Source organism: Nyctibius grandis, chromosome Z, assembly GCF_013368605.1.
Source record: "Nyctibius grandis isolate bNycGra1 chromosome Z, bNycGra1.pri, whole genome shotgun sequence".
In the NCBI taxonomy this organism is placed as follows: Eukaryota; Metazoa; Chordata; class Aves; order Nyctibiiformes; family Nyctibiidae; genus Nyctibius; species Nyctibius grandis.
Genome location: NC_090695.1, coordinates 21,020,882 through 21,046,727, shown reverse-complemented (window position 1 = coordinate 21,046,727; position 25,846 = coordinate 21,020,882). Strand labels below are relative to the sequence as shown.

At 37.0% G+C, this 25,846-nt stretch overlaps 1 protein-coding gene across 2 annotated transcripts in view; it reads right to left on the bottom strand.

The window, feature by feature from the left end:
* Positions 1-8,060: 8,060 nt before the first annotated feature.
* IPO11 (importin 11) overlaps positions 8,061-25,846 on the bottom strand; it is a 104,668-nt gene continuing 86,882 nt past the window's right edge. For both annotated transcript variants that reach the window (XM_068423596.1, XM_068423597.1), the window contains 3 exons: positions 20,070-20,165; positions 16,402-16,486; positions 8,061-8,376 (listed from right to left, as the gene is read on the bottom strand). In XM_068423596.1, coding sequence (XP_068279697.1) covers positions 8,212-8,376; positions 16,402-16,486; positions 20,070-20,165 — 346 coding nt within the window. In that variant the 3' untranslated portion in view covers positions 8,061-8,211. The remainder of the gene's footprint in view (positions 8,377-16,401; positions 16,487-20,069; positions 20,166-25,846) is intronic.

The window sequence follows — 25,846 nt, the reverse complement described above, 5'->3', positions numbered from 1 at the left end:
ATCCTTCACAATAAATTATAAAAGAGGCTCAAAATAAAACATAAAAATAGAATAGCTTCTGATACGGTCTGCTAGGTTTAAGTGTTCTGTACCACTCTAACATTACTTTGAAATAGTGAGAAAGTGACAGAACAAAATAACGTTGCTAAGTTTCTAAAGCTGGCTTATGTCATTATTTTAGTATTTACAAACAGATTTTACAGAAAGTGCAAACTAAACCCAATTATTCTACTCAATGCCCGTGGGCAATGAGTCATTAAACATTTTAGTATGTCTTTGGTATTTAACTCACACTTATATCCTTACACACTATAATAAGGGCCTTGAACTCCAGAGAGTGAGATCCATGGGGGTGCTCATGCTGTCATGAAAAAATAGTCAATATCCCCACCTCGAATTAAGGTAAATATTTTCCTTACTGTTTTACAAACGGTCCGAGCGAACAATGTCGGTTTTGTGTTGTGATGCAAGTATGTGCATGGCTGGGTGCATACAAGATGCCTCCAAACTAAACAACAGATCCAGGGTTCATCTGTCTCCAACTGTGCAAGTTCACCTAAGACAACAGGACAAAATTATTCTTTCACTCTTCAACCTCAGCGCAGATTTTGTGAAGAAATTCAACCTTAAACAGCACAAGATCAAATAACTCCTTCCACAATTAATTTGCCAGCTGTAGGCCTCAGGGCAGAAAGTCTTCTCCAGATCCCATTCCACCTTTCCCCTAAATAGAAGTCCCACCTTTACAAGGAATCCAAATAAAATACCACCTCACCTTTCCTGAAGAGGTCTTTACTTCCTTCTAGTCTTGCTCCCGAAATATCATCTTTATCAAGGTTCAGGTATTTCTAGTTCTTCATTATAGAATTTCTGTAAGACCCCTCTAGTCTGTGGAAATCCATATCCTTTTATTATTATGGGTCCATCCAGTCTCCATACCCTAACACTGAGCAGTTCTTTGTTCTAACCCACAAACAATCCTGTTTCTTTTCCACAGCAAGTAATCTTAAGATCCACTGAGTTTCACCATTTCATCTTCCTTAGAGGGAGGATTTTTCCAGCCCATCATTTACTCTGCATTTTTTCCCCTTGAAACCTCTCCACAGTAAGAGACTCTTAAATCTTGAGGGATCTTAGCAATGTGTATAAATACCTGACAGAAAGAATGAAGAAGAGGGAGTTCTTCTTCAGGACAAGAGGCAGTGGGCACCAACTGAAACACATGTAATTCCATCTGAACACAAGAAAACTTTTCCACTGTGAGGGTGGTCAAACAGGTTGCTCAGAGAGGCTGTGGAGTCTCCACCTGTGGAGACACTCAAAACCCAACTGGACATGGTTCTGGGCAACCTGCTGTAGCTGAATCTGCTTGAGCAGGGGGGTGGACTACAATAACTACAATAAACAGAATATTACCAATTGAAAGAAAGACTATTTGGTTTAAAATACTTGAAGAACAACTTCAGAAATGATTCATGGTCTGTTTTTGAAACCCTGCCATGCAGCAAAATAACCAGATTTACACTTTCTCTGCTCAGAATTTACCTATCAGCAATTCCAATTTTCTCAAGTTGGTAAGTTAATGGATAATATTTGTCTACACTGTATGACTGATTCAGTTGGTTTCCTGAATAACTTATGAAACATTCTTAAACAACAACCACTGACCACCAGACAGCCCCCACATCATTGTTACTTTTCTTGAGTAACACCAAAGATTTTGCTGGTGCAAATACTGGAAAAACAGATGTAACTTTTCAGTCAAACATTTGCTTCGTTGAAACATTTTCTGTCTATTTTTAAATGCTGCTTTAAAAATCTTTCTTGCTAGGAAGCAGTTAAGATTGCTGTGGGAAGTGATGACAACCCACAATCACAGTCAACATGACTAATGTTTTGTTGTTTTAAACACCAATGTGTCCCTTCATTAGCACTACATTCCATAACAGAATTGGGTAAGCTTTCCAGAGATTAATAAAATGCAGAAACTGAAAACTATTTTCTTACCACCTGAAACAATATGCAAGTTCAGCAAATTGTTTTACCTAACAATATTTATTGTAAATGTTCCAGGATTTTGACATGTTTAGAAGCCATAGCTTGACTTCAAAATCAGTTTGTATTTTATTAAAAGCAGGTTAAGAAATCTAAAGAAAGAAATACGACATTAAACCTTGGGTCAAGTAAAATACTTTTGCCAACCCACCGTTTTTCCCTTTTTCAGAAATGGAGAACAAAAAAGTCAATTACTTGCACAGCTCCAGCACAGAAGACATGCTTTGCCACCTGTTGACAGCCACTGCTGACTTCAGAAATGACATATACCTTGATGTGGGATATGATTTTATTCTGTACAACCAACTTTTAAGGGGCATGGTTTAGTTACATTTATGTCTTGTGCTGGAATTCGCTTCTTTGCAGCAAATTCACTTTTGCTCCTTTTCAATTCCTTTAGACCACTCTCTGGAAACTAATCCCATTTTGTGTAAACTTGAAAACAAATTCCTTCATGATCAATATTTTTAAGCAAGTAGTACATACTAGTCAGTGCAGTAGTATACACTCAGCCTAACAAAATGGTGCCTAGCCAGTGTGGAAAACAGAGAGTGTAACATTTTTAAGCACTCCTTAGGAATCCCCAATAAGTTTTTAAAGTGGGTTGGCTCCAGTTAATTTGATTTCATTTTCCCCAGTGTCAGCAAAATCTAGTACGGACAAGGTATTGTACCTTATGAAAAGTTTCTATAGAACCAGTCAAATCTGATTATCTAATTATTAGTCATCATTATTAATTATAGCTAGCAGTAAGACAGAAATTGCGAACATTTAAAAATGTGTAATCAATTATTTTTTGAAGCACAGCGTTGAAGCAAGACAAGTACATGAGTTTGGAAAGCCCTCAAAATCACTACCTTAATTACAAAGGCACTGCTTTTGCTAAGTGAAGATGTGGCATGTTCAGCAGTTCAAAGAACACCATGAACTGCAATTTAGGAGCACCGCAAGAGTTCAGAACTAAATAAAATTTTTTTAAAAATTCAAGCATTCTAAACGGTATTGAATGATACTGACTATAAATCTGATTGTCTGTCTGTGTTAATATGATTAACACAGAAGCGATTTTATCATTGCTGAACTATCAGAGAAATGAGCCCATCTGTTACAATTTGCAGTTATGAGCTGTAGCTCTGCTTAAGACTTCGGCCATCACTCCTGGTACCCTGGGAGAAGATGTCTGAACACCTGTTGGGAGCAACAAGAAAACAAAGAGGATCTTCACGAGAAGCTTTGCTAAGGAGTACACACTATACGGTGGTCCCTTTTCAAACAAAAATTGTGGTTCAAACCTTGGAACACAGACAACTTCACAAGAGGAAGGATGAAATCTTAGCATTCTAACATCCTTTTCTTCAGGGAAGTATTTGCTTTGATAATGGAAATTGCACAGCATCTGCAACAACTCTGCCTCAGTGAGATGCTAGAGCACTGCAGGATCCAGGTGTCCCTCCTGCAAATCCTCTGAGGCTTCCCTGGAATTGCTGAACCCCTCCTCAGTGGAGGCACAGCCGGCAGAACGCCTCCGGCCAATCCATCAGTGATGCCGCGAGCACTCGCTTACCTGACAAGGAGCAGAGTTTTTTCCAACAGCTTTGCCCTCAAGGCCTCCCAGCATGGCATGCAGCGTTGATGGCATGCAGCATCGATGGCACGCAGCATTGCAGTACCCACAGGCACCCACCGCACCGTGTACTCCCCCTGCACCCTCCTGGGCCACCACAACGGCGCAGGTTATCGAGAAATGTCCTGGTCCTTGGACTTCTTCACAAACGACGCAAAAAGCCTCTATTGCTTCACTAAAGTGAAGGTAGGAGGCCACAACCTCCCTCCTGGCGAGGCAGGGAACGCCGCGACAGCACCAGACCATGTCCCCTGCCCACTCCAAGCATGGCGGGAGTGTTGTCCGCCTCACCACAGCCACGGTGCCTGAGGGAGGGGAGGCTGAGGGAGAGCTCTCGTGGCGGTGGCTGCTGCAGGTCTGGCCGCTGGGGTGGCAATGCAACTGGCCCCCCGGGAACAGGGCCGGCATGGTGAAACTCGAGTGCCTGTCCCCTCCTGGCCCCAGGTACACGTGATATACATTTATCTACATGCACATTTTAAACACATACATATATAATTTTTTTTTAACTTTGTAAATCTAGAGCTTTAACATACTTCAGGTATCTATCATGCTCCAGGTTATCTAACCTTGTTTATCATACTTGAGGGTCTCTATCATACTTCAAGTTATCTAACCTGAAAGCATCTGTAGAAGTAAAATTATTCCACTAATTGTTTTGTATGAGACAAACACCTGGACTATCTAATAGGATTAAATTACAGCGGGGGTAAAATTATTTTTAGAAGCTGAAAAATCACAACAAAATGCAATGAGATTAGATGGGTTATTAAGACTTCAGTTAGGCCAAAGGCCTAAAAATGATCATTTCAATGATACACCAAAGTTAATTTTTTGAAGGTAGAATCAGCAGAATTAGGGCTCTCAGTTTCTTTCAGCACAGACATTTAACCCTTCAAAGACATTTAACTCTTATCAGAGATAGAAGTCAGATGATCAGAGGGCTGGAGCACCTCTCCTATGAAGACAGGCTGAGAGAGTTGGGGCTCTTCAGCCTGGAGAAGAGAAGGCTCTGGGGAGACCTTATAGCAGCCTTCCAGTACCTGAAGGGGGCCTACAGGAAAGCGGGAGAGGGACTTTTTACAAGGCCATGGAGTGATAGGACAAGGGGGAATGGTTTTAAACTGAAAGAGAGTAGATTTTTACTAGATCTTAGGAAGAAATTCTTTACTGTGAGGGTGGTGAGACAGTGGAACAGGTTGCCCAGAGAAGTTGTGGATGCCCCCTCCCTGGCAGTGTTTAAGGCCAGGTTGGATGGGGCTTTGAGCAACCTGGTCTAGCGGAAAGGTCTAGCGGAAAGGAACTAGATGATCTTTAAGGTCCCTTTCAACCCAAACCATTCTATGATTCTAAGTTTGTCTTCAACTCACAGTCGTTGCCTCTTCTGAAAGGTAAACTGATTAAATTTGTAAGCCTCAAGAGTTTAATTGTGCTGTAGGAAAAAAAAATCCCAATTTAAATTATTTTTTTCCCTTGAAAAACAAAGCTCAAAGGGCAACAGGATCAAAGATCCTTTTTCACAAGAATTTCAGAAAATATATTTTACTGCTTTGGTGTTAGGTAATCTGTTGCATTTGGTTTCCCTTCTTCTCCAAAAGGCTAAAGTCAGAAATTTCAACAACAAATAGGCTAAAGCTTGCTGCAGTCCGAATCCACAACCTTCCAGTGAAAATTTAATCCTATATATAAGGATTTTATATATAAGGATATTAAATATAAATTCTTGTGCTGTTTTAAGCTGAAATTTCTCCACTTTCTCAGTACTAGACTGCTGCTGAGCACAGAGGGACACCTACTTTGCCGTGTGCTGACAGTGGTTGCCATATAAGCAGTTATGGTGATGATAATTGTTTTCATTTATAGTCCAAGCCTTGAAGTAAAATCTTCCAAGATGAAAAGCTAAACACCTAGTGACAAATCTAACTTGTTCCCTAATGCATACACTGATTCAGAGACATTACTCAGAAAGTTAATCACAATGTTATCATGCCATTATTAGCCAAAAGTGTGTCCATCATTCCTGACAGAGTCTGTGCCAACATTAGTTACCATGAACTAAAATAAATTGCAGTTAATGCTCCACCACGTGAGGTAACGGGGGCTTCAATATCTTGTAGAATGATGCAGGCAGTCAGGTCCTGCTCAGCTGTGCATTGCCATGCTGCCAAGTTTGACCTGACTGCAAGATGCAGCACAGGGAGCTTGGAGGCTCGGCCATACAGCAGAAATGCAGAGAGCAGCCTTTGGCCAGGGCTGGACTACAGCAGGTAGGACCTCCCTCCCTCTGAAATGTCAGGGAGCACTGTTTGGTGCTGCACAAGTGATTTTGCTGAACGGTGATAGAAAAGTATTGCTTCCCAACCTGAAGTATCTCTGTACACCATGCAGTCATACCGTGAAGAGTCCAAGCTAGTGAGGCTGACTAGATCTGTCATAGTTTTACACTGAGCCAAAAGCTGAAAGTCTCTGCAGAGTAACTATGCAACAAATGCAATTTCAGTCATACGCCACCAGGTTCTGGTAACTGTAGTTCATGGCTGAAAGGGACCATTAACACACTGAGTCCCTTCCCTTGCAAGTACCAAACACAACTAGCCAAAACTCTTAATTGTGAGAACTCGTGTTGGTGGATGACTGAGGAAATGACATGCAGATAACACACAGACAAACTGTAACAATTCTTCTAACAAACCTCCCTATGCCAAGGTAAAAAGCAGGAATTGTTCAGCCTGGAGAAAAGGAGGCTGAAGGGAGACTTTATCGCTCTCTACAGCTACCTGAAAGGAGGTTGTAGTGAGGTGGGGGCTGGCCTCTTCTCCCAGGCAACTAGTGACAGGACTAGAGGGCACAGCCTCAAGCTGCACCAGGGGAGGTTCAGGTTAGACATTAGGAAAAATTTCTTCACAGAAAGGGTTATTAGGCATTGGAATGGGCTACCCAGGGAGGTGGAGTCACCATCCCTGGAGGCGTTTCAGAAAAGACTAGATGTGGCACTTAGTGCCATGGTCTAGTTGACATGGCGGTGTCAGGGCAATGGTTGGACTCTATGATCCCAGAGGTCTCTTCCAACCTAGTCAATTCTGTGATTCTGTGAAACAGTGAATTATCAAACAACTTCTGCAGACAGATGCTGGCATCTGGGTACAGGGGAGGTTTTGCATTCAGAGGTGTGAGAGCCCCAGGAGCCTCTGCCACTAGAGCCAAAGGAGAAGGAGGGAACGGTCAGGGTTCCTCTGCAAACAGAAGGAAGATTTCAAAAACAATTACTCCCCAAAGAGTCAGTAAAGAAAAAGGCTCAGATTTTTAAAAGCATCTGGTTATCTGGTTTAAAAGCATGTAGGTTTCTTTAAACAGTTAATCCCCTCTGGAGGAAAAAGAAAATCTGTCTTAATAGCTTAATCGTCCCTTAGTGAAGCATGCAAAGTTTGATTCGAATTTGAAGGTGGAAGATCAGGACTTAAAAGGAAAATCTCAAAATGGAATAGAGCCTTCTCTGCTCCCTCCCACCTGCAAGGTATGAAAGACAAGGGCACACAGAAAGGAGCAGCTTTACCCTCTCATTCCTGCAGCTGTCCAGGTAATGAATACATAATTAAAACTCAAAGTGAGCCTCACATTTGCAAATAATTATTTCAAATGTGACCCTCTGGGCTCAAACTTTTCAGTAACAACTATGAAGTATCCTGATGATATGCCTTTGATGAAAAAAAAAAAAGCAAAGAATTGAGGTACTGAACAACAGGAATTTTAAGTAGTCCAGGTACAGCCAAGAATTAATTTGAATTAATTACTCATCTACCTCTGGTGAGTTTCTAACAGTTAGATGTGAGATAGAATGAACGCAGGGAAGCAAGAAATTTTTCATAATAGAAATAAAGAAATTGGTGATAAAAATGAAAACCTGCATCTTCAGATAGAGATATACATTGATACTCCAGCACCTCTTCAAATACAATTTAAGTATTACAATCTAAGTTTCTTTCTGAGACAACTCAAACGGGAATGATCTTTCTGAAGGAATATTTCTGCTCATAGTCTTACTGCTTCCCTAACTCTTTCTGCTTGTACGGTTGAATGTACAGTCAAGAAGTGGTAATAGGAAGGGGAGAAAGTTATAGGTATACAATATCAAGACAAGCAGCTCCTGATACTGAATTACACTGCTGGATTAATAGACACTTCTAATTAGTATACATTATTAAGTTCCTTCAGACCTCTCAGTTTATGACATAGCTTTGTGAACCAAAAAGCTAGTAATGGTATCAAAAAATGGTACTATCTAGGACAGCATATACCATGTTAGGAATCATGGAAGTGTTCCTTTGATGATAAAACCCTAAGCACATTATTGAAAAATAACAAAAAGCATTACCAAAGTTCATTTAATTGCAACAACTGAAACTTACTTTTTATTTTTAAACACAAGATATTTTCAGATTTCAGGAGGCTCTTCCATACAAGATGGAAGGCTAGAGTTCTTCCACATTTTCTTGAAAGGGAAACTGAACATACAAAATCTTGTTTCTGCTTATTTAGAAGCCTTGTAAAAATTCTTGTAGCTGTGCAACTATTTCTGTATCCACGGTTTCCATAAGTGCCTGAAAACCTTGCTCTCCCAGTAATTCGTGCTGTGCCTTTAGCTTCTCATAGATGAACTGCTGCAATGACACAGTGTGTACAGGGTCGTTCAGTGCGAGCTGTGGAAAACATGTAAGAGAAAAATATATAATAACGCACTAGAAAATACTCTGCAACTTACTCATCTCTTATAACCTCAGCTCAAGAAAAATCTTCTGCTTTTCTTTGTGCTTAATTGAGAAACAAGAGGAAAAACTCCTGTAAAACAAAGACCAAATTAATTATTATCAAAAGCAAATATCAGTTCAAAACTACTTGAAACGGTCTCAAATCATGGACCAGTCTTCTGTAAGATTTCACCCTTCTAGAAGATAAAACAATTTCAAAGCTGCTTTGTTAATCACCGCTGAATGAGTTTCCCGTAACTCCTAAAAAACACATCAGATGTTACCATCATAAGCACTTTAGAGATGGCATGAATTATGGTCAGTTATATTTTATTAGTTAGAAAACAAAGTACTGAAAAAGTTGAACTAGTTTAGATTACATGACAAACAACAGCTAAAATAAACTGTCCATATGCATAAAGGATAGGCACACTTCTTCAGCAGTAGTACTATACAACCTCATCAGTCCAGCTGGATTATGCGATTTTCTTTTGGACAGGGAGGGACAGAGTATTTGTCACTATCTTCCACATGTTAACTGCTTCTTAATGAAAGCAAAAAGAGATAAACGAAGGGGCTACATTGACAGAGGACCTATTTTTAATTTCAGTATGAAAAGACAGGTGTGGGCAGGCTAAGGACACGGATAGTGACACAGCATTTGTCCCTCAGTCCACCAGGCTGGATGAAAGCAGACGGGAGGCAGGGACACCTGGAGCTTGCCGCATCATAAAGAAGTAGGATGTTGAAATAAATGGGCAATTACTGCAGAATTGTGATCTGTTCAACTTAGTATCAAAACCAAACAACACTACTATTTAAGCTGGAAGGTCAGGAAACAAAATATAATGCTAGATCTCAAAGACCACTGAAATAGGAGACTTCTGAGCTCATAATACCCTGCTATACAGCTATTTCCAAAGAAATGAGGCATATTAAACTTGCACAACTGCTCTTTTGGCATGATACAAAAAAAGGAAATATTTGAATTTTAATATGGAGTGGAAGACATTAAACCTTAAGATTATTTGCTTATTTATTAAACAATATTATACCTATAACAGGGAGAAATACTGATTGAAACAGCCACATAAATATAAGACAGAGCTAACACTGTAATTACCACAAAAGAGAAGTCAGTCTTATTTCTTATGAACAACTCCAGTGAAAAAGCAGGCTGCTTTTTAGCCTCTTCCATCAGTGCTTGCACCTCACCTTTCATATTGTAAATCTCTTAATCCCTCCTTCAGTATTCCTAATATTGGCTTTTTAGCCTTTGATCCTTCACTGTTTTCTGCTATCCAGCCATTTTACATTTCAAAGGTAAGATGTGATCTTTTTATTACTTATTCCTAACATTACACTCTCTTGAAAAGGGGAGTAATTGCAGTAATAGTTTAGTATTCTGTAATAATTCTTCTCAGTAAATGTAATCTGGTCTCTAGAATATAAACAGACTTTTCCAATAAAATTTCTAAACGACAGCTACCCTAATCAAGATTTGCCAAGGTTAGTGATATCCTTTTGTAACAGCATTAGCACAGTCTACAGGGTAAAAAAAAAAAAAAAAACCACAAAAAAACCCCAAAAAACACAAACCAAAAAACTGTCTTGCCACAAAAAGAATCTACCAGTTTCTATATAATTTGCACTTGTTAACCAACAATTGTAATTTGGGACATATAACACATTTCTAATTGGTTAGTTTCAGTAAGTTCATAGCTCTAAACAGTCATGTATAAAATTACTGCAGGGAATTCTGCACAGAAGAACAGGTATTAAAATTGCCATAGACAAGTGTTCTCATCCTTGTGACCCTGACACAGCAGCAACTAGATGAATGGCATGCATTACAAAGTCACCTTGGGAAGCACCACCAAAAAGCCATTCTTTAACCTTTTAACCCACAAACCAATTAATCTACATATTTAGTGAACTGTATGACTTATATGACCCTACCATAAACCCCTGTTTAAGTTAAAGTACTCAGAATTAAAATGGGAAGAACAATTTGCCTTAAAAGACCAACTTCAGGTAATTTTTCTTTCTACTCTACCAAGACAAATTCATTTAATCAGCAATTTCATATTACAAAGTTTATTCTCCTGATACCTAAAAAAAAAAAAAAAAATATAAAAAAAGCCTTAAGTCAATGGTAAATAAACCTATAATTTCTCATATGTCAGTGTTCCATCATAGGCCTCAACTTAAGTCCAAATTTTTTCCCAATTTTAAAAAGCTACTAGAATATGAGTATGTGTGTAATGCTTTTCCAGCATCCCAATGGTGGTTTTCAAACTCTGAATGTAAGTGCTGTATTGCTTTGAAAATAAAGAGTTTGAATCCTTGCTTATTTGCAAAGCTTGCTGGAACTTCAAGTCTGAGCTATCTCTAGCATCTTGTACAATAATAATTATAAAGACAGTCTCCCTAGCATCTCTTAGAGGCGCTAACCCTCTAGCACCCGCCTCATGGCAGGTGACGATGGGTTTCCAAATAATCCTCTGAATCACCACTGCAATACTACTGAAAAGTAATTAATCTTGAAAAAACAACCAACGTGAAGAAGATGACAAAACTTAATACATTACACAATTCAAAGTTAGTATTTTTTATTCCTAATGGAACTGCCAGATTTGCACAATGCTGGGAGTTACACGAATAGGCTACCGTATGCACTGCAACTTACGTACATAATTACTTTGATTTTGGTCGTCAACTTTATATGTAACTTTCCTCTCTAATGGAAAGACAAATGAAACACTTCTGCTGCATATTTACCAACACATGCTCTATCCGGACAAGTGAGAAATTGTACAAAACTCTGCTTAGTGTATTGCAACAAGCATAAACCCCTTCCTCACAGTTCAAAGCAGCAGCACTGTAAGCCAGTAGCGACTTCTGTAGCATGATTAATGCTTGCTGCTAGAAGCAGTATCTAGTATCTTTAAGTCAAATGGGACTTAAGAGTCTCCAGACTTAATTGAGGAGTTAATACACTAATTTGATTTCATTCAGACAGTCATGTCAAAAGTACTTTGAGTAAATTAAAGAGTTTCCTGCAGCAATAAATTTGCTTTCCTTTCACTCTACATTTTTGGAATTTGTATTCAGAACTAACAAAACAAATGAAATAGCTTGATGTAATTAGTTTCTCGACAATACTAGACAATCAGCTGCAGTCTTAGCTAAATATGCAAGCAAAATCATTAAGTTTGGAAGAACAGTAAGCACTGTTCTTTACTCACTGTATTTTCATTATGACAAAACTAAAATAGTATGTGATTTAAGAGAAGACCCATAAGATGTTTTCAGATTATTCTGTTTACTTTTTGGAGGAAAAATCGTTCTCTTGAAAATTGAGCCTCTATCCTGCTAAGCACTGAGCACCCAACACCAGTCCAGCACAGAACACAATCACATCAATATTGACACTGGCTACTTAGTCTGTAAACACTAGGTCAGGGACCATATTTTTGAACAGAAGTATGTATGCTGAGTTTCTAGGTGTGTGGCCAAAATTTCTTTTAATTGCAATGCTCCTGATTCTGATAAGAGCAGAACATACCTATTTTCCGGTAAAAAAAAAAAAAAAAAAAATCCTAGAAAATTCCAACAGCTTCTTCATCAAAACAGCTGCAGATAGGAAACAGAAGTTTGGCAACGAAATACACATTATTGAAATGTGCTTTATGCTGCTCAGCAAAAACCTTATTTGACTAGCTTTCCAATCTAGTTACTTTACAAATTGGTCTTGAAACTGGACACAGGTGCCTACCCTGGGGATGGACTGAAGAAACTAATCTTCCACCTCACTGGTTGTAAACAGCAGTTTGAATCAGAAAAGCAGTACGGGAGTTTTACAGAACAACCATTTCCCATCTCTCCAAACTCCGCTTGCCAGCATCAATGGCATTCTGCAGAATTATCAGTTGATTGAACCAGTGTTTGTTAGGTGGATCTCTTTCCTCAACATCTTTAGACAACACTACAGTCAAAAATCACACTGTTTTCAATAAACAATTACATATTATTCTGTACTGAAACAGTGATCTAGTCACTACAAGCGATAACACAAGCCAATGGAATAGCATTAGAATGCAAGAACAGGTAATAGAAGTCTAATGTAACTCCAAAAAGTGTGTTGGTGATATCTGAATTAAATTGTTGAAAAGATTTCCAGAACTTGAGAGATTCTCTTCAGTTTAAGTATGGATACTTTGATACTAAACAAAGAGCAAGAATGCTGGACATAAAATTATACATATTTACCATGATGGTTAGTTTCTCGTGACCGTGATACTCTGGGAAAGACTGGAAAAATAACTTAAGGAGGGAATGTATACTTTACTTTTAACAGTGATCATAAAATGGAGCCAGATGACATGGAAGGCTTCCAATATCAAAGCTTTTTAACAGATTTCAGTGGGACTTGGATTAGATCTCTGGCTAATTTGTAGATCTAATTTATAAGGAGAAATTACACCCCAAACAATGAAGCAAAAGTATTACTTTTAGTAAACCACATTATCACATAAAACTTGATCATTTGGCTTATTACATTGTAACTCACTTAATTTATTTTCCTGAAGATACAAAATCACAGTTCATCTAGTTTCTTCCCATACTAGGGTAAAATAAAAAAAAAACTCCCAAGCCTTCTACATTTACATATAAGCATCACCTAAAACACGTAGCAGCATGGACAATTCAAGTTTAAATAAGATAGATTTTTATTGGAAAATACTTACTTCATTTTTCCGCTCCACAGTTTCATATAAAGAGTTGAAAAAGCTTAACTCCCTTTTTGATCAATGACACTGTAGTTCTTAAAAGCATACATTAAGGGTCCCTAAATATAAGTCACCTGAGGTCTATACACTATGTGTAATGCAAGGTCATGAATCACTCTCCACCTGTTGACGCTTTCCTTAATATATCTGCAATGAGACTAAAACACAGCAGTGTCTGGAAATGTAGATTACATAAAATTATTATAAATTTACAAAGCACTGTTCTAGCTAAAACTTTCTTTAGTAATTATGAGCAATGCATAATAATAGAGGTACTAATGACAGGATAAAGGGACAGATCAAATAAAAATATCTATACCCTGTACAAACATCAGGAAGTGACACTTAGCACGTATCATGCCAGTTTATCTTTTCTTCTCATATTAATGGCCTTAAAAGTTGCAAAGCGTTATTATTTTGAAAGACAGAACCCCGTTTATCTTTTCACTATTGTTTTATGAAGTCTAAACTCTAAGGCCTGACACAAGTTGCTGATTCAGCAATGGAATGTATGAGGGTAGAAACCTCTTGCAGGAATAAAGTGGGACAAGAGAATATAAACTTTCTTAAATCAACTGCAGATTCCTTTTAGGTTGTTCTTTATTTTCTTCTTCTCACTATGAATATTCGTTCCCACTTTTATTTCACCAGTGCTATCTGCTACTGTAGTTGTTCTAAATGTCACATGAACTGAGTGTGTGCGCTGATTCTCCCACAGAGAGGAAGAAATGTCCAGTACAGGTGGGTAGGAACGGGCGCAGGTGACATTTTGTTTTTAATCCAGTTTTTCAAATCAAATGCTAGCTGTGCTTTCGAAGCCATGATTAACAATCCTTATTACTATTTGACACTTATGCTACTAGTGACCTACTCAAATGACCTGTACAATTTTGAAATTAACAGCCATGAGAAGTGGCAAGTCTCAATTTCTGCACCATCCACAAAAATTTATACCGAGCAACTTCAGCTGGGATTCAGAATGAATTTATAGCAGACATTCATAACAACTGAAGTTTGCTTGCTTTAACAGCTGTGAGAAACTGCATAGAAAGGTATAAGAATACAGTGAACACTAAAGTTAGCTGAAACAATGACAGTATAGAAGGCTCAAGTCTGAAATATATCAGGAATAATCAGCTAAATATGGGAATGAGAAGAGTGAAACAGAGAGCTGTTCTTACAAAAAAAGGATCAAAAGGAGAAAAACAAAGGATTTTCATAATGCTTAGGAACTGAGAACACAGTAAACATGGTAATAGTTATGTCTAGATTATGAGATCTGAAACGAAAATGAAGGTTCAGTGTTCATGTATAACAATTTATTCTGTGTAAACCTTCCAAGGAAACAAAAGCTGAAAAGGTGTTTAAACTGAATGCTAAAAAACAGCTGAGGAACAAATCATATGCAACTCCTTAGAGAAAAAAGGAAAGTGACAAGCAAGGGAAGATACATTTCCCTGTAAAACAAAACCTGCACTGTCATGTCCTGTCCCTATCAGTTCTGGCTCCTCCTTGCCAAAGCACAGCCATTTCTCTTTATACAAATGGCCACTGACTCTGTATTGCATGTGACCCCAGAACAGTTCCCTCATTATGACTGTGTTCATCAACACTATACTGGTACGTTGTATCATTTAGGAGGGAAGAATGATACAGGTTATAAACCAATGCTCCCTACTTTTCATTTTGCCTGTTAAATCCGCATTGAATGGAGTCCACAGCAAATCTAACAAGTCTAAATTCCTAAATACATATCCAAACTATTGAAGTCAACTTGTAACTGAAAAAGTAAGATAATTTGTGCAAGAAAGTTATTAAAACTTTAGCCAGCCAGAGAGAAATAAAATTTGAGTATATTCAAATAAAACTAAGATCATGAAAGGACTGTAGATTTAAATTCACTTTGTTTTTTAGATCTGATTAAGAAACCAAATGTATCTCTCTCTCTGTTGATATATAGATATATCAATCCCTATCGATAAAGATATATATCTGTCTATCTATATCAAGAGATTATCCAAAACCACTAAGAATCAATATTACCATTCTGCAACAAACACACAGGATTTAGTTCAAACCTGCAAGCTGGAAGAAAATTTAACCAAATTTAACAGAGTCCAGAGATGCTTTTAAGAGTAATTGAATTACAGAACTATAACACATGTTTAAGCACCATAGAAAATAATACTTCTGTGTTTTGTTTAAATCTGAAATTGCAAGACAGTAGGAATTTCTCTTACGGCATTACTAATATCAGAAGAATATGCAAGAGTTTTTGTGTCATTTTCTTTTTTTTTATAAAGGAGCCATATATTGATCAGTGTTTAAAAGAAAAGCCTACTAACAAACCAAAAGTATCCAGTGGCTTAAAAAAAAAAAATCCAAATGAAAACAAACTATCAAAAGCTGTCCAAACTCTTTTCCACTCCTACAAGAAGAAATAAAGTACTAAAGGACTGTCCACAGTATTCTTTTGGATACATGTCGGTCAGTTAAAGCAAACACATATCAGGGATACACGCATTTACTCAATCACCAAATTCCATGTTTTGCAATTACTCCAGGCCAAGCAGTTCAAACTCTATTTTACTCCAAGGCATTTGTACACTGCAGTTCTCTGTGTGAGGAATCAGCTTCCCTGAACTCATACAAAAATAAGTTAAATTATGAAACATTCACAGATCAGATTGGTTAAAAATAGCACAACTACATGGTACCTAATCCAGATATCTTCATCTAAATCAATGCTCCTTATTAAGAGTTCTTTCCATTCGTAAAAGGTTATATGCAAGTATATGGATCAAGAGCTGTTAAGGTAAAACACATAATCCAATATAATAAACATTGTTTTAAATATGAGAAATTTGGCTTGCCATGATATTTCGGTAAGCTTTAGCTCCCTGTGTTTTTCAATAAACCCTTTTTATAGTGTCTTAGTATTATAATGTCTGGATTCTGTGAACGGATGATATTTATTTTGGCAACATTTTCCAAGACTCAAAAGGAAAGCAGAAGCATAAGTATTGTGGCTGTAGAGTTTGTCATCAAAGCATTTTCCTTTTTAATTCAAGAGATGAATTTTCTAAGAACAATAGATGATCCAAATCCAAGGGCAAAGAATTTAGTCTGACACAACTGATTCACATAATCAGTTCTATAATTGAATAACAGATCTAAAACTTACCATTTTTTTCCTTTTGTCTTGTTCTGTTGGAGGTTCCTCATCTTCTGTAACTTTGGACTCTTCAAAATGAGACATCAACATGCAGCTAAGAATGGGAATAAGAATAGTTTTACATACATTATCATAAAAAAATATTTTAAGGCACTTTTAAAAACACAGGACAGATATGAGGGAGTTTGATGAAAATCAGTCAAAAACACAGGACAGATATGAGGGAGTTTGATGAAAATCAGTCAATCTGTTAGCAAGTAATTTTTTTCTGAGAACAGTGAATCTAAAGAAATCTGAATGCATGTTCTATGTCACCTACACTCATGTAACAATCTCAGTATCCTCCATATTTTAGCTCAAGTTCTGGCTTAAAAATGCATTTCTGCATATAGAAAATAGACTATGTGGGTTTAAAAAAAATCATATAGAAAAACCTACTGTTCCTAACTAGAATTTCCCAATCTTTCCAAAGAAGTGCTATACAAGCACTCTGTATCCTATCAACGTGAAAATCAAAGTGACACATACACAAAACTAGCAAAGATTTCTCATTGCATTCATGTTTTCCTGTGAGATCCTTTAACAAGAGGACCTGAAAACTAATACGGTCACTGCTATTGGTTCTAGACACTAAAATCTGCAAGACACTGAACAATAATGTTTCAGGTGGACAGAAATGAGTTAGCTTCTGTAATTATTTATTTAAAGAGCTTTTTCTAAGCAGGTAAAGCAAAGCTTTTAAACTTATTTTTCATTTTTCTCCACACTCATGTGGTAGGTACCAATATGCACAAGTAACAGACACATTTTAACTATTATTTTTGTAGTAAGTATAAAACCAGAAAATATGAAAAAAACAGTTTAAATGCCAGAGGTTTTTCTGTCTCTTTAAACAGTTTGAATGGACTTTATAAAGACATCCGTGAAAGCTATCCTACAGCAAATATGCTTTCCATTCACTTTACATTCTCTTAATTGAAAGAATACACAAATATTCTACAACTTTACCAAATTTTTCCTAGAAAATCTGCTTTAAAAATAAAAAGGATTTAAATACCAGGTGACAACAACTTATCACCATGTATTAGGTATGTTTTATGGCAGGAAGGACACACAATCCACATACTACAAAGCACCAAGACAGATGCACGTTATTGCTCATTTTCAGCCCTGTACTACTGCACATTTTTAATTGCTGCATTCCACTAGCAGATGAAGTGTTCCTGCAGCTAAGTTGAATAACTTGTTTTAAAGTTACTAAAATGAAAAAAAATTGTGATTCTATGTGAAAATGTTCAGACTTACTCTGCTTATATATTCAGTTTTCTATTAACATGTGTTTAGAGCTGTATGAAACCTGCGAAACAGCACAGCAGAGGGGTCAAATGCTAACACAGAAGCCATATCCAGTTAAGGGGTTAGTTATTTCAAAATAATACAGCAAATCTCCTGTCTCCTCTCCTCAAAAATAGCACGATTTTTCGCAACTCAGTTTATTAAAGAAAAAGGAGATAAAAATATGTCAATTGCCAAAGCATATAAGGTTGAAGCAACTTTTTCAGACCTTGATAAACTTTAGGTATCACAAAGAGTAATTCAAAAAACTAGGAGAGGAGGGAATAAAAAAAAAAGATTATAAAATAGGGAAAAATGTGAATATTGGTGAACAAGACTAGAGCAATGGAATGCTCCCCTTTCCAGAAAACCTGAGGTCTGTAAAGCTTTCTTGTAATTATCACTACAATGCAAAATACAAACACTAGTAAATCTGCCTGAGTGTAATCCCTTTGTATTCTAAGCCAGGGCACCATGTAATCATTTTCATAAACTGATCAAAATTCCATCTAAAAACTTGCAAGACCTTTATCTCTGCGTTTGTATTTGGAAAGGCTCTTCCAAAATCTCATTGGTCTAACTACAACAGTTTCTTCAAATTTCCAGTTTAAATGTATTCATGGTCAGCTTACACTTAAGCCAACACAGTCATTTAATTTCTATAGTTTTCCCTGTGAATGTTTACCCCCTCTTCATCCTTTAGTAGCTGTAGTTCTATATTGCTTCAGCCTTGATTTTCCTGTGCTAAACATGCATGCTGTTTTAGTCTCTGCACTACAGTAATTAGTTATTATGATCATCAGTGGAGTACACAATTCTTTTTCTGAACCAGCTCAGGCTTAAATCTTTCTTCTTCAACTTGGAGAGTCAGAATAGCACACACAGCTCCAGATGAGTGCACTCACTTCATTTACTTTCAGATAATGTCAAAATGGGTAACACAAAAGTCAGAATCTTTCTAACAGCCTATTCAGTATCTGTCAACAGAAATATGTCCTTGGTTCAGTGTGCCTATATTTTATAAAACAAAAACAATGTCCAGAATTTGGAAAAGAACGGTGACAAGCCTTCAAGTTTAAAATATGAAATGCACTAGGACTAAGTTTTTATTTCTCTGTAAGAACTCTTTTCAACAAGTGCTGGCAAAGCAAAATGTTTAGAAATAGAAGGGACTCTGTAATGTTGCCTCTGATAGTAAATAGAACACAGTGCCAAAGCACATTCCCAGACTGCGGAGTTACATCTTCTGTACCGAGATTCGGGTTGGAAGGAAGTACTTTTGCAAGCAATTCTTGGGCATAGTTCATGCTCAGCATGAATGTGAATTCTCAGTGCACACTTGTGGGCATACCACCTGTTTTAAATGTAGGAAAACTTAATAGATTGCATGCAGGCTGTTTTGTGCCAGCTGGCTTCAGTGCCAGCAAACACCCCCTTAAGCAATTAATTAATTACTTCTGATACAGTCTGTTCCATCACCAGGTAATTACCTGAAAGTTAGAAAATGCTTGATTCTTAGCATCCGGCAAATACCATTATTAGAATATAGTGTCTGTAGGGACATCTTGCAGAGCAGCTGTTTCTAGTGTGTTACAGCTCTTCATCATCCTAAAACTATGTAATCATTACAGTGAAAAAACAACATTAAGACTTTTGTCCTAAAAAATCCTTATTATTCAGTGATTTTTTTTTTTAATTTTCAGCTTTGATGGAATACCACCAGTAACCTGGAAGTCAGCAGAAGATGAATGAGTGCGGTGCTGGGTGGCAGTGCACTCTTAGCAGCCCTGACACCACCTTTCTGCCATAAACAAACTCTTTCTCCCAGCTCTGGAAACTGTCATTTGAGGCATGCCCTGTAGCAGCACTTGTGTTATGTGGAACAACTGAAGGGGTAAAATTGTCCTTGTGGGATAGGTTTTCAAGTTCTCCAGGCCATGAATAAGGTTGAGGCATTTAGGGGAAGATCTTGGTTAAATTCCAGATGTCACACTCAGAGAAACTCTGAGCCATCACCCTATCAACATACAAGCTTATTGGATTGTAATTTTAGATATAACAGTCAATTGAGCAAAAAGCGTATCTATGAGCATTGTAAGACATCATTTAGTAGCTAACTTAATAAGCAATATAAAATTATATTGACCCTAATTTTAAGACCTCCCTCCCCTCATCACAATTATTTTTTCTTAAGACAAAAATTTCCTAACTTAGTACAACATTCTCTCTTGTGAAAACAGAACATGTCTTAACTGCCTATAGATTTTTCCAATCAAAACACTACATATAAAACAGTACTACTACTGTTAAACCCACAAAAATTAATTAGATTTTCCACTTACTCTTTGTATGTTCCTGTTTCAGGATCTTCAGTCATAACATCATGCAGCCCTTCCACTGAAATGTTGATGATACCACAAAATTTATCTTGGATAACACTGGAAAAGAATAAAATTTATCTTGGATAACATTGGAAAAGAACAGGAAAGTGACTGAACTAAAGGAACTAAACAGGAAATCTGCTCAGTAACTGTAGAGCACATTTACTAAGCAGTACTTTCATTGCTTACTGCTTAGCTGAGCATGGTATCAAGCAGCTAATTCAATATTTTTTTATTTGCACAAAGACTTCAAAAATATGCAAGAAACATTATTCTTAAATAGAATAAAACCTCATGTGCCACTGTTCAAAACCTAGAAATAATTGCAAATGGAATAAAAGAAAAAATACTTTAGCATAGGATTCAAGGACTGAGTGGGGAGAGCATGCTCCTGCTATCAGGGAGGTCAGAGTACTGGCTTCTATTCCTAAAGCATTTACACATTCTCTCTCACTACTATTCAATGCAAAGTCCACACACAAACCCTAGAGCAAAGGGCAGCTTGTAAAGATGGTACACTCCCCTATTGTTTTCTCTTATTTCTTCACTCTCCTAGGCAGCTGAGTAACTCTCCATAGAGGGTGAAAAATACCTGCCGCCAGCTCTGCATGAACTCCACTTCCCTGACTACAGAGAGAAAGGTGGGGTCGGATTTCTCTGCTTAAACGCAGGTACCTCCCGCCATTTGAAACACTAGGCTGTTCAAGGCAACTGACTTAAACTTGAAACTCCTAAATTCCACAAAATGAAAACTGACACAATTTTCATTCAGCCTGGTTTATTCTTATTATCATTGTCAGGTATGTATTTTAACAGAGACTTTCTCCCTTGCCAAACAGCTTCCCCATCTCATTCAGAACAGCAAAGTACTACATGTTGTGGGATTGAATCTCTGTGGGGTTCTGCAGACAGCAAGCAAACAGCCTACTGACCACACAAGCACCTCTGAGAAAGTGAGCGCTGCCTGCTTAGCAGCCTGCAGAATGAGCCCTTGGGGATAGAGCAGGTTTCTTACTCAAGTCAGAGGTTCCTACCTAGCATACTTCCCATTAAAGCTCTTTTGCCTCACACTTTTTTGAAACACACCTAGGAAAATGCCATTAATGTTGTTATATTTTCCAACATGAGAAAGGAAACAGCTGTCCTCAGATTCATGTCAATAGAGGACAAGGGGCATTTGACAGAGAACGAATGTGAACACTTTGCACCCTGGATAAATAAACTATGCCCTGTACACATGCACTATTTAATTAATACAATACAGGTTGCTATCCATTACCTGGTAGTTGCATTTCTTCCTTCCAAGCTGGATGAAGAAATACTAACTGCCACAGAAATTTTATATTGGGAGGGAAGAGAAAGGTGTTTGACCCAAAGAAGGCATAGCCTCTTCATCAGCTGCAGGGCTAATTATGGTCAATATAGTCAGGAAGATTACTTTAATTAACCAACATGTATACTGTAGGCACAGTGCTCATTAACTTTATGGTTTTTTTTTTCCAAGTTGCAGATTAACAGGAGGAGCACACAGGGAGGCTTGTAGGAGTACACAGGGAGTAACTTGTGTTTCCAAGGATTTGTCATATTTCCAGAAGAAACTGAGGATAGTGGTTGAAGACCCAAAATACTGTTCTTGACAGTTAGCTACAAAGCAGACAGAGAAATCATTACTTTCTTTACTTGGAGAGGATATTTTTACTTTATGGCATAAATGAGGAATGTTATTTTACTTCTTTCTTCACTGAAAGACAGAAAATTCATGCTAATCTTTTTTTTTTTTTTTTTGTGGAAAGCAAAGCTAAAGAATGTAGAAGTCCTTTCAAAATTGAGTAGCTGTTGCCTGCAGCTTTCAAATAGGTTAATACCTTCTCTTTTCTCCCCCTTCTTTTTCCCTTTAAATGGGACATGAAGTTTCTTCCTACCAAAGACTCACTGAAATGTTTACCAAGTATGGAATCATTAAACAATGCGACTATTTTTAGAATACAAGACACATGCTGCTGAAAAATAAAGACAGCATAGGTTCATCATGCTTTGAAAAAAAAGAAACCTCAATTAAAGTTCAATGGCAATATAAAATGCATCAGGCCTTATTTTTATAGAAGAGAAAGACAGCCATGCAAATCAACATATCTTTTTAAAGATACTAAAACTAGCCTGCTTGTTTCAAGAAATACATTAGAAAGTCATATGAGTAGATTCAGAAAAGATGGGGACACTGTATTTAGATGAACTTCCAAAATGGAACAGTTAATTCTGTCCGTGCTAAAATGGACCATTTAAGGTACCATTTAAGCAGTTCCCCCCTTGAACCACATATAATCCAGACCAGCAATGGAGCAAACAACAGCATCAAGTTATACTTGGTTTTGGAACTACCCATTTTCCCTAAGTTATCAGGACAAAACCTCATTCGGTATGCAGCAAAAATTATCAAAAGACAGGCCCAGAATTAGAGGATTACAACTTCTATAAACTTGTTAGGATCTAAAGCACTCCAGAATCCAGTTTCAAAGATGCAATTAACACACATTAACGTTATTTTTTATTACAGAAAGAATCTTTTATGCTGTCTGTAAATAAAATTCACCTCACCTATAATGAAAACAAAATATAGCAGACATTTAGGGCAGCTTGTACATGAATAATCTCAAACCTTTTATTTCAAAGTTTGCATAACTTGTCAGATAAAAGAATAAAAGCTTTGCAACAGAAAAACCAGACCACATCTGTTCTGAAAAAAGTAATACTTTTTTCTCATTCTGTCTATCATTTCTAAAACACTCAGCTATCTATTCAACATTTTTATTATCTTGAGGTTTTATGCAAAAATTCAGAATGGATTTCAATTACATAGACAGCCACTGTAAAGGAAGCTTTATCATCAGCTTAATAAAACATATATCATGATAAATTTTTAGGGGTACTTAAATAAAATGGTCTCCACATCTGCTATACATTTTCCTCAGCTTATCAGAAAGAGAGCAAATATTCTGCATGGGAAAACACACTTTTTTAGAGATTAAAAGGAAGAGGAGAAAAATCTTTTCTGCTTTTCTACATTCACCAGGATGAAGCAGTAAACACCAAAAAAGGGAAAAGCTTAATTCCATATCTTTACTAGCATACAGTAGATTTGAGAAAGATTCATTAATTCTTTATTCTTATCTCATGAGCCAAGGAAAGAGGTGGAGTGGGACAAACAGAGATCGCTTTGCACATACTGTGAGCAATGTAAATGATTATTCCACACACCCCCCCACCTTAGGACCTGTGCAGTGCTAAGAACTACTAAAACAGTAATGTAGCCGCTAAGACAACATTTCCAGGGGAAGCCTACGGCTGACCGTAAACTTGATGACCGTAAAGTGCCATTTTGCTTCATGACAGCAGACTCAACTAAGGCTTCTAAAGTACTCTCTAATGATTTTAATAGTTAGATATATGAACAACAAGTATACATGAAAGGATCTGTTTCCCAGTGTGAACATTTAAATACAAAAGCTACTAACTGCAAAAGAAAGGCATTTACCCCACAACATGAATCTCTCAATTCTTTGTTAGTCTAATCCCAAGAGTTGGCAAGCTGGATATTAGAAGACGACTCCACTCCAAAGGATGGCTTCCAGCTGCTTCAGCTCTTTGCTTGCACAAACAGCTCTGACAGCATCGGTTTCCTTTCATGCTCTATCACCACAGATGGTGAGGCTCATACCTGGCAAACAACTCCTACAACAGCTTGCCAGTGGAAAGACACACTTTCAGAGGGAACCTCTCGTGCTCTTCTGTAGAGAGCAGCTGTGGAAATTGAAGCCTAAAACAACAGAGCTGCCCCCTGTCAGATCTCTTTGAGAACTAGGTTTGTTCAGTCTCAACCTTTGCCCACTCCCAAAACTCCTCTCTAACAAAGGCACAGCAGCTTTTCTAGCAATAAAAACTTAGCTAACTAGCTTCCACTGAATTTTAAGTCCATTATTTCTGAAGATTTACATAAAAAATTGAAAATTTAGAAATATAGCACATAAAACTACAGAACCTACTACTGTGCAATCACTGATTGTGCAGCTGTTATTAAATGAAAAAAAATTTAACACTTGTCAGGAGGAACTATGTAGGATAGGAAGAAAGTAACAAAAATGAGTTAGAGGAAGAGACCGTAATGGATTAGCCACCTAAAAAAAAAAATTAAGCATGAATTAGAGTCAATGTTTTCTCTCCTTAAAAACATTTACCTGTTAAATTCAACATCTGATCTACAAGTAGAAAATAATAGTTTAAGTTTTTGCCTAAGCAGCTGAATTGTGTCCCATAAAAGTATTTGATCTATTATACAGTAAATTAGAGTAAGATATAGTATTATGATATAGTAAATGACATTTCATTACATTCCATAGACATATAACAAGCAACAACAGAGGCACACTTGCACGTTCACACTCACACAGTGAAGTTAAGGTATATGTATGTACTGGTAGCAGATAATATGTGTCATTCCTGGAAACGAACTGGAAATGAACCAACAGGATGATATGGAGAAGTACAACACAGCCATGCACATGAGTTACACCAGCAGAAAGCAGGCAGGCTAGAACAAGAGCTTCAGAGCAGTTCTGATTCACCTGGAGAATGTCACAGACTCCAGGTTGGATCCTGGAACAGCAAGATACTTCTAGACAACTTAGATCAACCCCATGGAGGACAGACTATCAAAACGTTGCTCTCCCATTTTTCTCTGAGCTAAACGATCTAACTGTAAATTGTGTTGCTTGTAAACCAAGTGGCTGAAGCCTCTAGGGCACAGGCCTATACAAGACAAACAGTATCTAGAAAAGTAAGTCCCATCCAGCTAGCTGAAAATTTTACATTATGGGACTACTTGGAACATATTTTTATTACGTTTTCCTGAATAAAGTTAGAATTACTGGAGTAACAACAAGAAAAAAAATCACAAAAATTCAGGTTGAAAATAAAGCTATAACACGCTAAATCTGATAATAATGTAAACAGAACACCAATAGTCTAAATAGAAATAAAAAGTTAAAACAAATGTAAACTGTACAGTAAAATAATATCCATCTTTTGAAGATGAAGCCTAAAATTAGGTCTTCACTAAGAAAACGTACTTTGACCTAAAACTTCCAAATATACATCACAAATATGTAAATATCTTCAGCAATTAATCTAGAATTATTTATTTGAACTGTAGCATATTTCTTCAGTTTATATCTCTTATCTAGCCAAAAACTCCCTCAAACTATTTCTTTACAGACAACAAAATATGTTTTATTGACTATAATTAACCAGCTCTATTACCTTAGACATAATAAACTTGCACAATATTTCAATCCAATAGAAATTTAGTATCCCTATTAACTCCAGTTTCAGGTATTATTATAAAATTATACAGATACACACTAAGAAAAAAATTCACTTTAATATATTCATTATACAGACTGAATACACAACTTTGTATATTAAAAGTGTCATATGTATGAATAAAATATGTATCGTTTTAAATTTTTCTTTTCCTCAAGTGTTTGAACATGCTAGATGTAAATATGGTCACTTTTTCTCCCACTGTGATGATTAACAGAGGCAGAGTAGAAACCGCATTATGATAAATAAATGAAGCATTGCTTTTTTTCTCATTCCCCCAGATTTCTTGGCTTCATGATCCTGCTAAAAACTGATGTTTTGCTTGCTGCAAGCTTCAAGTTAGCTATGGAATTTTGATAGAA